Source organism: Geotrypetes seraphini, chromosome 1, assembly GCF_902459505.1.
Source record: "Geotrypetes seraphini chromosome 1, aGeoSer1.1, whole genome shotgun sequence".
Classification (NCBI taxonomy): Eukaryota; Metazoa; Chordata; class Amphibia; order Gymnophiona; family Dermophiidae; genus Geotrypetes; species Geotrypetes seraphini.
Genome location: NC_047084.1, coordinates 47,248,966 through 47,261,334, shown reverse-complemented (window position 1 = coordinate 47,261,334; position 12,369 = coordinate 47,248,966). Strand labels below are relative to the sequence as shown.

General features: G+C 40.9%; 1 protein-coding gene across 4 annotated transcripts in view; it reads left to right on the top strand.

The window, feature by feature from the left end:
* The window catches only part of RAB3C (RAB3C, member RAS oncogene family), a 324,341-nt gene extending 319,641 nt beyond the window's left edge, over positions 1-4,700 (top strand). For all 4 annotated transcript variants that reach the window (XM_033930810.1, XM_033930819.1, XM_033930800.1 and 1 more), the window contains exon 5: positions 2,476-4,700. In XM_033930810.1, coding sequence (XP_033786701.1) covers positions 2,476-2,663 — 188 coding nt within the window. In that variant the 3' untranslated portion in view covers positions 2,664-4,700. The remainder of the gene's footprint in view (positions 1-2,475) is intronic.
* Positions 4,701-12,369: the final 7,669 nt, after the last annotated feature.

Here is a 12,369-nt window from a genome sequence, read left to right as displayed (position 1 = left end):
TTGATATATTTGATACTGATACAGTGTACTTGAAGACTGTTTCACATGGATGATGGTGTTTTATTTGCACATTTTTGTTACATTAGTACTGGGGTAGGCAATTCCGGTCCTCGAGAGCCAGAGCCAGGTCAGGTTTTTAGGATATCCACAATGAATATGTATGAGATGGATTTGCATGGACTGCCTCCTTGAGATGCAAATCTATGTCATGCATATTGTGGATATCCTGAAAACCTGACCTGGCTCCGGCTCTCGAGGACTGGAATTGCCTACCCCTGCATTCTATAAAGTGCAAATGATTGAAATTATACATATAGGTCTGGACTATTTGGAAATGATATCCCAACAAGTCCTGTGACCTCCCTATATAAAAATAATTTCTGATGCCTAATTCTACTGTAAATTATCTCTGTTTCAATATATGGTTTGATTTGGTGAAATTGGACTGGTTGCTGATACAGTAGTCTCCATAACCAATATAGAAATAAATTCAATCAACTACCCCATTCAAACCACCCTAAAACTACTAGGAATGACGATAGACAGATGCTGCACTATGCAACCACAAATAAATAAAACAATACAGAAGTCATTCGCAGTTAAGAGAAACCTAAGACAAGTCTGAAAATTCTTCGAAAGAACACAATTCCAGCTCATAGTACAATCCCTAATCCTAGGTCTGCTAGACTATTGCAACATCCTCTATCTCCCCTGCCTGCAACAATGACAAAACAATTACAAACAATTCAAAACACAGCTCTGAGGCTCGTATACTCACTGAGGAAACACAACCACATTACAGAGGCATACCTCAACTCACACTGGCTTCCAATTCCAGAAAGAATACTATTTAAATTTTACTAAGATAAACATATTGATGTGGTCAATATCACATACAACACCAAGGTGCTTAGTATAATAATGACCACTACTGTGATGACCACTTATTATTACTTATATTAATCCAGCCTCTTGAATAAACAGTAACATCCCCTTCAATATACACGGTCTGGATATTATTCCAAAATGCAATCTTATGTTGGTGTGCAAGACGCCTCAGCCCCAGTGGTGGGGCTGAGACATCTTGCATTTTGGAATAATATTACTAGTATAATAATGAGGCATCAAGTAAAATACATCCCATATTAACCTAGAAAATACCTTCATCCCCCATCAAACCTCACTTAATCTATATAGGACTACATATTTGAATCTATTTAATACCTTCCCTCCCCAAACCCTCCCTTCCTTTCCCCATCCAATGGTACTCCCTACCACTCCTCAATCTCAGTTAGAACACTCTCTACCCCACCTCAATCTCAGGACACTCATCTTAAAACCACACTACGACCTACTATTCAAAACTATAAACGGAGACAGCCCAACTTACCTGAACAACCAACTCATCCAATCTAACTCAACCAGGCATAGGAAAACTCACACCCCATTCACACACCCTCCAATCAAAGAAATTAAATAGAAAAAACTATATGAAGGCCTCCTAGCCACTCAAGCAGCAAAACTAGACAACCAAATCTCCAATCTACTGATAACAACCCCAGACTACAAGATGTTCAGAAAAGAAATAAAGACTATACTCTTCAAGAAATCCCTGAAACAGTCTTAACATCACGAGTACCTTCCTTCCCCCCATCTTCTTCCTGACCCCAAAATCAACCTGACCGTCTTTTTACCTTCTCTAGAAATGACCCTCCATCTACTACTCTTTTGTAATCCGCCTTGAACCGCAAGGTAAAGGCGGAATAGAATCTCTAATGTAATGTAATATTTCAATTTCTTTTTCCCATTATTCCCTTTTCCTCTTCTCACACATAAGCATGGACAAGGGAGCAAAGCAAAACTATCTTCTAAGCTTGTTGAACTTTATCAACTAGAATTTTTTTTTTTTTTAATCATTTTTATTAGAAAGGGTACAACCGGTTTCCATCTGGGGGCATTTGGGGCCCTCGACCTCTATGTATTACTGGTGGTTCGGGTGATGTTCTTCTACTGCCTGTGTATAGAATTTTTATTTTAACATGATTTTTTTAGTCATTTTTATTTTGATGCAATTTATTGATTAATGGGTGAAGGGGGGGTTTACTTTTTTTTGTCTTATTTTTACGAGGGGGTGCTGAAAAGTTCTCAGCCCAACCAACCAGCTTCCTAAATTCTGAGCATTATTTTGCCACTGGTGTTGAAAAGAGAGTTATCTTATTTCAAAACAAAATTCTATGTTTTGACATTATTTCAGCTTATTGATTGAAACCCATGTCATTCTCTTCTTGCTTGGGCTGTGAACTTTTCAGTGCCCCTTCATATGTTTACTTTCGTCTTATTTTTAATTGATTATTAGTATTAATATAGTAACATGCTTCAGGCTTTTGATGAGGCATGATATCAAGTCAGGTAAAGTAAAATAAAATAAACCATCCATATCAGTACAATAATGCTCATTTTTTTTTTGTTCTACAGGCTTTGAATTCTTTGAAACAAGTGCCAAGGATAACATAAATGTCAAGCAGACATTTGAGAGGCTTGTGGATATCATCTGTGACAAAATGTCAGAAAGTTTAGAGACAGATCCTGCCATCGCTGCAGGAAAACAGAACACACGACTAACGGACAACCCTCCTCCACAGCAACCCAACTGTGGCTGTTAATAGTTGAAAGAGGCGGCTCCTATGTGTGCTATTGCCAACAAGTATTGAATGGTTTTCAAGCTTTTTATTTATACTGTCTAATAATTTATTTGGAAGAACCAAAATCTTTTTTATTTTACAATCATTGGCTGGTACATGTATAAATTGTTTGAAGGGTCTATTGTACTATATGGCAAGTATATGAAAACACCTACTGTTGCTTGCACACAATATTTATTCTCTCTCTTTCTTTCTCTTTGCTCTGATCACAGCTACTTCAGCTGGCGCTGCTTTAACCCCAATCTGTAAAAAATGATCTGGACTTGTTTTATGTTCATTCCCTTTAGGTGATGACTATGTTGTACCAACAGTCTCTCTGATGCCACTTGATATTTATTTGACTGAAAAGCTGTGTAAAACTATTCTCTGTCTTTTATAAGCAAGCTCGTTGGCTGTCCTGTGATCCTTTTTTTTTCTGTGAGAGGCTCTTTTTCTCCTGGTTTTGAAAACGTTCAGCACAGGAGCTGAGCCATTTCTTTCTTAGCTTTGAAACAGAGCCGCTTTCATTGTTCTGTAATTCAATAGCACACTCACAGGTCGATTTGGAGACTAGAGGCAAGAAAGCCAAAAGATCATAATACTGAAGATGTTAGACTCTGATTTAATGTTATTGTTATGGTATCTGAAATATCAATTCACTGTACAAAGCCAAGCTATAAAGAAAAGCTGAGCTGCAGGTATTTTGTCACATTATATTGTAGGGAAAGATAGTAAAAAAAAAAAAATTAAGGAATTACCCCCATGAATTTATGACTCATCAAGGGTGAAAGACAGAAGAAAGGAACATTTTTCATATTGGTTCTGGCTAAAAAAGAACTTTTTCAGCTTTCTCAGGGTGGATCTTGCGTGGAATAGAATTTCTGGGCTGAGGGTGAGTGTATACATCCATGGAAATACTATATCTTCCCTAAAATTCTTTGTGTGTTCTTGTTTCTTTAAATACACAGGAGGTTTATCTTGTTATTTTTTGCATGTCGACGTTCAATAGTGCCGCCACTGTAAATATACAAGAACTCAGACAGTAGAAATCCTCTCAGGTTTGTTAAAAGATGGAATTTGAAAATATCCAAAACAGAAGCATTTGTAGCTATTTTGTTTCCGCCTGTATAGTTTTGTCTTGCATTCTTTTGATGGCAGATAGAGACAAGACTTTAGTCTGATTTATTCTCTTCTGTTTCAGTGATATTCCCCTTCTCTTTCTCTTTCCTTACATTTACGCGGTGAGATCCATGAGTCCCATTTCATCGGGTCTAAAGTGCAGAATCTTCTATCCCATTTGATAGTTTTTTATGGACTGCCTCTCCTCTCCTTTCATAAATCCAATCTCCAGAATTAGGCACAATATTCCAGTGATTTATACAGAGGAATTATTTCCATCTCCTTCTATTAGGAAGATCCCTGTGCGTTTTAGGATTCCTCTGGGTCTCATCACTGCCGTTTTACAATCTTAAGATTATTAGATATAATATGACTTTGATTTTCAGATATAACAAGACAACCTCATTAAAACAACCAACAGAGAATTTGATTTATACAGTTTTAACTGAAAAACCTTGAAAATACACATTCTTTGGGTGATCTGGCTGCTGCTAGCTGCTCACAGCTAGATGTTGTCATCACAGTGGACCTGCTTCTTTCACCCCTAGGGTAACCAGACATCTGAATTTACCCAGACATGTCATCTTTTTAGAGGATTATCCGGATGTCCAGAAGATTTTCTCCCCTGTCTGGTATATTCTTTCCTATCCCCACCTACCTTTGGCTCTGCTAAAATGTAATCTTTAGGCCATCTGACAGCAGAAGTGAGATGAGTCTGCTGCCATCAGCCTGCCCTGGAAGCATTCTCTCTGAAGTGACTTCCTGTTCCCACGTAGGCAAGACGTTCCAAAGAGGCAGCTTCTGGACGCTCCAGCAAGGTGACATCTGAGACAGGCTGACGGCAGTAGGCTCACCTCATTGCAGCTGCCAGCCAGCCGGCTGGCCCAAAGATTAATTTTATCAAGGACGTAGGTGGGGGACTGGGGAAAGCCATAGGGAGAGAGAAAAGCATCCTTCATTGGGGGGGGGGGCGGTTTGAGAGAAGAAGAAAGAGAAAAGAACCCATGTGGGAGGGGGCTTTGGAGAGTGAGAAAAGTATCCATGGGAGTGGAGGGAGGGGAGAGAGAGAAGAACCTACAGGGGAGCAGGTTATGAAAAGATGGAGAAAAAACACCCATGGGAGGGGGGTTTGAGGAAGGGAGAGAGAGATCGAGAGAGAGAAGAGAAAAGAACCTGTTGGGGGATGAAGGGAGGGAGGGAGAGAGAAGCATCTGTGGGGAGGGGGGATGGAGGGAGACAAAGAGAGAGGCACTAAAATGGTACAGAAGATGGGAAGGGGAGGACTAAGGAAATGAGTGAAAGGTGGGGCGGGGCAAAACTGGTGAAAGATGGGGTGGGGCCGGGTCATGTGTCCTATTTTTGACTTCACAAATATGGTAACCCTATTTCCCCTCCCCCTCCCCCAATCTCTCACTGTCCTTCCACAGTACTCATTGTACAAATGTTAATAGGTTTGAGTTTCACTGTGCAGGAACTCCTGCACTGATCTGGCTGTCGCAAGCCTCAAGAGACTTCAGGCCACAAAACCAGCATTGGAGTTTTGCACAATGAAGACTGTAGAACCCTTTCTTTCAGCAATGATAGCAGCAATAGCAGACATGAAAGGGAGGAACATCAAGTCTTCGGTGGGGTTGGATTATTGAGGGGCATCCTCTTTACCAATTTCTCTTTCATCCATGTTAATTTCTTCCGGCCCTCTCTCCTACTTTCATCCCTCCTTTGCTACTCTTTTACTTATGTTCCTCTTTCCTTTATTTCTTCTTCCCGCATTCACTCCCACCTTTTCCACTCAGCCACAAGCCCCTTCTTGCCTTCTCATCACCCTCTTTATGTCTTATATTGCAATCTTCTTCATCCCTTCCTTTTCTCTGCCTCTCCCGTTATCTCCCTCCTCCATCAGCACCTTCCCTTTTCCCAGTCGCTTATCATTTCTTCACGCCTTCTTTTCACACTGTTCATGCTAGAATGTTTATCTCAACCAGCCATACACCCCCATCTTCCCTAAACTCACCATTCATTCTTCATGTCACTTCTACACATGTTCATCATCCTTCGTGCAAACTGCTAGCTCCATCCACACCCCTCTTTACTCCTATATGTGCTACCTCCATTCATCTCTCTCTCTTTACTCCCTGAACACAATCTCTGTCCTTTAATTCTCTCTCTTTCGCTGTCTCCAGTTCCATCATTGCTCCCCAGCCTTTCCATATATATCATCCCTGCAAGGAGGTAAAGGCCCTATGAAGCCTGAAGTCCCACTCAGTGGTGTAGTAAGGGTGAGTGGCGCCCCTCCCTCACCCACCCCCTGCCACATGTGCCCCCCCTTTTCCCTGTACCTTTTTAACTTCTCCAGCATGAGCAGCATGCCCACATCGGTGTCAGCTCACCTAGGGTCCTAGAAGTGACGTCAGTGAGCGTGTCGATGCGGGCAGAAACCTCATGCCAAGGAACTAAAAAAGGTATGCGGAGGGGGGGGAGGCAAGGGGCACACACATGCAGCAAGGAGAGGAGCCGGGGGGGGGGGGGGGGAGAGGAGGAAGAGTGCCGTGCCCTTAGGAAGACCACTGGTCCCACTATTGGAAACAGGATACTGGACTTATTTATTTATTTTTAATATTTCTATACCATTTATTACCAAAACGGTTTACAAAAAGTTACATACATAAAATATAACAAAATCAGAACAGGATGGGAACAAAAAACAGACAGATTTAATCTTTACATAAGGTCAGTTGCTCAAAGAAATGCATCTACAAATAATTGTGTTTTTTAAACATTTTCCTAAATGAGTTCTTGTCTCTACATTTTCGAATTTGACCAACAAGGCTGTTCCAGTATGACAAAGCTTATGTAATTATGCTGTACTCTTTTTCCACCTCACCCCCACTACCCCCAAAGAATGGGAAGGTTTTGCTGCTTCCTCTTCTATGAACATCTCCTTTCCTGCAGGGTAGGCACAGCTGGTACAACATCTGTGCCTACTCTTTTGGGGTTATTTGTTTGTTTTAATACAGTGCTGTCTTCTGCTTTTTTGCCTCATGACTACCACCAGAAGAAGAAGAGAGGGACTGCCCTGTCCTCACTCTTCTGACAGCTTTTGCTTTCTCCTGGTTGCTTCTTTTGGGGGGGCAGCAGTGACTTCTGTAACCTGCACAACTTCCAGAATACTTGACACCTGCCGTATCTGTTTTAGCTAGCTGCTGGAATACTGCTTCCAGTTTATCTTACCCCATGTTGAGCCCCCCCCTGGTCCATTACATTGACGTCTTTCTTCCACACCAGCTCGTCATTCACATATTGAAGCTCCTGGTACAACATACCCCTTTGCCATCAACTCAGAAAATATCACAGTTCTTGATACTGCTAAATGGCCTCCCCCAAATGACCTGAAGGACTCTTGTACTACCATACCTTGATTCCTAGCTGGGTAATTTGTCCCTGCGAACAATGACATCAGGATCTCTTTTTCTTTCTTCTGCTCCAGTTATCCTAAGAATGCACTTTGCATGTTCTGTAAGTCTTCAGATTACATACAATCAAACCTTTCCCATAAGTAAAATTATGTTTCAAATTAGCTTTTTGATTATTCCCCACCCTGTATGCAGCTAAAAGTTATAGTGGAGCTCCATAGAGCATATTTTGATTATTGCATTACTGCCACCCCACAGGTTGTTCCACCTAGGGAGAAACATTTATGCTGCTCACATTTTTGCAAAGTCCTTGGGTAATCTTTACCCACAGATTTTGTTTCCATTTTCTAAAGACTTGCATACTCTTTCACCTTGAAAACTACCTAAGGAGAAAGTACTTGTACATACCAGCTCGTTCAATGGATACATTTTCCAGCTAAAATAATGCAAACTGATCAATCCCAGCCTCAAACCCCAGGAATGCTTCTGCATAGTTCCAGTATGCGTCATTGCTCAGTCAGTACCCAAACTCAGTGTTCCACTGAGCATTAGGACAATGAATTTGGGTATTGAGCAATGACACCTCAACCCTGAAGAAAGAATTGAAACATGCATGTCGGGAGGGGTAATGATTTTCTCTTTAATACCAGATAAGAAATTTCCTTCAACACCAGATAGGTTTTTTGGGATTATTTTTGAAAAATTGCATATATACAGTATATATAAAGAAGTTAAAAATCACTATTACAAATATGCAATTGGATCGATGAGGATTGTTGCTGTTGGAAGCTATTGACCTTGACAGCTTTCTGATGATGATCCACTACTACTTCACAAGCTGCATATAATTTGAATTTTAAATATATTTGCTCGTATATGTGATGAAATGGTTTTGAATTAGCACTTGGTCATATTGCACATGCCAATGACAACATTAACGCATATCCAAAACAAAATCTCTCAAAAATATCTGACACTCGACAATATGAAATTTATATTATATCACTCTCTTCGTATCGTAATTGAATAAGAGTGGATCTCAGAATCATAGAAAGCCAATGCTGATATTGTTGTCATACAGGTTTCAACACTGCTGTAAACCAACCGGCAATATTCTATTTCTTGGAAGTCATTGACCCACTCAAAGTAGTACAAAAACATAAGCATGCTTGGTAAATAAGATTATGATGTATAAGAAAAAACCTGTATGACAACAATATCAGTATTTGGCTTTCTATGATTCTAAGATATATTCACTTATGATATGAAGAGAGTGATATATGTACATTTCAAATTGTTATAGTGAAACATATTGTTGAGTGTCAGGTATTTTGAGAGATTTTGTTTTGGATTTTCAATTGTGAACTCTTATGAAGGTTTTTTGATTGTTAATAGTAACACATGGTCATTAAATCAGAAAATAGAAAATTGGACATGTTCTGCCTCGGCAAAAGTGGCCACTTTTTGCCGCAGCTTTGTAAAAGGCCCCATAATTTCTTATAACTGCATCATAATTTTATATATCAATGAAGATCATGTTACTTGAAACCCAATTGTGTGTAGCATCAGATGAAATACTGGCCAAAAACACAAATCAGAAGGCTGCTACACAATGTAGTTTCACAATTTTAGGAGCAATTCCTTGTATAATACATTATCTTACTTTATCTAACTTGGTGCAATTTCTGATCCAAAACCTAAAAGTTACTATTAAAATTCCAAAGTATATTACAGCTAACATGTCCCCTAAAGTATATTTGTTAATAACATTAAGGCAACATTAGTATCCCAGAGGAGAACCAAAATGGCGCCCTGAAGGAAGAACACAATGAGCAGTTTTCTGTGAGCTCCTCATGGGGAAGAAGGAACCAAGGGCTGGGTGGGGGGGGGGGGGGGGGAAACGACTGCATGACTCTCCCTCAGAGTTGCAGCAGCTTTCTCCCTTTAGGCAGACAACTATTTCAGAATTGCTTACTGCCATTATGAGACTCCCTCAGTCCAGTGCCGTTGAGGCTTGTGAAGCGGCATCTCTTGGAGAGCTTGATACAACGACGCTAAGCCCTGATTTGTGGGCTGCTCCACTTCCTCCAGTGATGGTGTTATCAGTTCCAGGAGTGCAGATGGGAATGTTGATAGTCGGAAATATTACTGTCGAGGGACACCTGGTCCTGAGAGAAGAGACACCAAGAAGTTCTGTGGTCACTGGAATGCAGGTTCTGTCCAGGTGCAAGAACTGAGGAGGTTCCAGGGGTTATCCCCTATCTACCTCTCGCATCACTTTGAATTTCCATGCACCACTTGCACACGTAATGCCTATCTGTTCGCCTTCCCCTCCCTGAAAGGCTGTATCTACAAGAGATTTCTTGATAGAACACTGTCATTTCAAGCAGACAAATGGAATAAATGTCTAATCACCCTCATTTCCAACTCACCCTCCTACCAATCCTTCAGGAAATCAATTAAAACCTATCTCTTTGACAAATTCCTCTGACTCCTTCCTGCCTTGTAACTTCCCTGAAACACTTCCGGACAGACCTAGGAAAAGTACAGCTCAGAATAGATAAAACAGAGCAACAAGCTCAGAAAGTACAATTGACTTTGATAAAGGATAAAATGCTAACAGCAAGGACACTCAAAGTTCTAGAAAATTCTCAACAATATCTTAATTTATGTTTTATAAATTTTCCAAAGCAACCAATTCTATCTTCTACGGATTTGCTAAAGAAATATATGGACAATATTTTGCATATACCCAAGGAAGCACTACCCCATTTTTCTAAAATATATTACATTTCAGCTAAGAATGTTCCTGTGCAGGGTCAGAAAACTTCCTGGGAAAATAAGGAATTGTCAAAAGATAGTTTAGATCTGACTGGTTTTTGGGAAACATCTGAATCTGAAGCAGTGAGTTGTGCAACTCTTCTGGTTACATTTGTGTTTCCTAGGATCTAGAGCATGTCTTAAAAATTTTTTTTTGTTTCAGAAATATAGAATATACTAATTTTTTAGCCCGTTACATTAACGGGTACTAGAGTAAATGTGTAGACTTAGGCATTTCTTTCTTTCTTTCTGTCTCTCTCTCTGCCCCCCTGTCTGTCTTTTCTTCTTTCTGTCTCTCTCCCCCTGTCTTCCCTTCTCCCTTCCTTTTACCTCCCCCCCCTGTCCAGCAGCACCCCTTCCCTGTTCCCCTTGTCCAGTAATAGCCCTTCTCCCTTCCTTATACCTCCCCCTGTCCAGAAGCACCCTTCCCTGCTCCCCCTGTCCAGCAGTACCACTTCCCTGCTCCCCCTGTCCAGCAGTAGCCCTTCTCCCTTCCTTTTACCTCCCCCCTATTCAGTAGTACCCCTTCTCACTTACCTGCTCCCTGTCCAGCATCCGCTAGGCCGGGCTGCCTCGGGGCTTTTGCTAGGCTGGCCCGCCTTGCATTAGCGAAGAGGGCCAGCCTAGCAAATGCCCCGCGGCTCCTGCCGCTGCTGGTCCGAGGGTGAGAAGAAGAAGTGTCGTCAGAAGTCAGCCAGCGTCAGAGATCGAGGCAGGAACGTTGCTGTGGAAACCGCCACACGCGTCGCAAACTGCCGCAGGCTCCTACTGAGCATGTGGGGGCATGGAGCCACGGATCACAGATCACGGCCACACGGAGATTGAAGTGCGCATACACGCTAAGGATTTTATTATACTGGATGGGACAAAAAATCTGAGTTTTTCTAGACTTGACTAAAACTACTCAGGAGAGAAGAAAGAAGTTTTTGATATTTAAATCTCAGGTTCAGTCTCTGGAAGGCACTTTACAAATTACATTATTCTTGCAGATGTGTTGTAGTTCTTTCTGCTGATGGATATTTATTTTTTGACCCAGATAAACTTCTTATTGAAGCTAAAGAATCGGGACAGTAATCGTTTTAATTTCTTGACTGAGTATTGGATAGAGCTAGTATGATTATTAATTTCCTTTCTAGGGGCTTTTTATTTCCTTTTGTTTAACTATATTTCCTTTGTACTGCTTCTCTATGCTTCAAGTGTTTATGGTGGTTCTCCCCTCTTTTTGAAGTCTATGTAGCATATGTGATTTCTTTTTCACATTGCTATATAAAATTGAATCCTCTATGCTTTTTTGTTCAAGTAATGTGCTTGCATTACAGTATATATTATAAATGCAAATAAAAAGAAAATTAGTATCCCAACGCAGCCACAATAAAAATAATGTGGTTGTGTTTCATTTTAATATGGATGCCAGTTTAAATATGCAGATTTACTATGGGAATAAGCTCATTACTGTTGTTTTATGGTTTTTGTTTTTTTAGCATTGGTACATCAAGAGTAACTGGCAATTGCTTCTGCCTCTTTTTAACACCAGAAATTGAATAAGAGGTGAGGGAAGTGTGGGGGAGAGGGGAGGAGGAAATTTTTTAAGCACAAGGAATGGAGTTTAGGTTTCCTGAACTCTGGTGGTAAATAGACTCATGGAGGGTCATTTCTGATAGGACATCTAATGACTTTCAATGTTTCTGCAAGGTCTTCCAAAAATTGAGTTGGGATAATGACATTGTCGAAACCGCGAGACGTCTATCTCTTGGCCATTTTCAAATATCAAAATGTCCAAAACAAGAACATTTGGACATGGGAGGAGCCAGCATTTTAATGGACTGGCCACACAAACATGCCAACAGAGCAGTTGGGCACCTTAGAGACACTGCTATCAACTTCACATAAAGGATGCCAGGTACTCATTTCACCATAACCCCCTTATAGTGTATGGTAAGCCCTCCAAATCAACCCCCAAACCTACTATACCCACCTGTCTACCACCCCAATAGCCCTTATGCCTGCAGGTGTCTCCTATATGGTATTACAGTAGGTTTTGGATGAGTTTTGATGGTCTCACACTTTCCACCATAAATGTAGTGGGTAGGGTGGGATATGGGTCTGAATTCCTCTCTCTATGGTTCACTACACCACCCACCAGGCTACTCCAGACACCTGCTTGCTACTCCACTAGGATTTCCCATAATATTTGCAGCTGTCATAGAGGCTGATATGTAATGTTTCTTTCTATCGGGGGGTGAGAGGGAGGCTATGACCACAGGGGAAGTGTGGGAGCTTCATGCATCCAGTGGTCCTCTGGTCAGTTTGGGTACCTTTTTGGCCCTTAAGCACTTTTA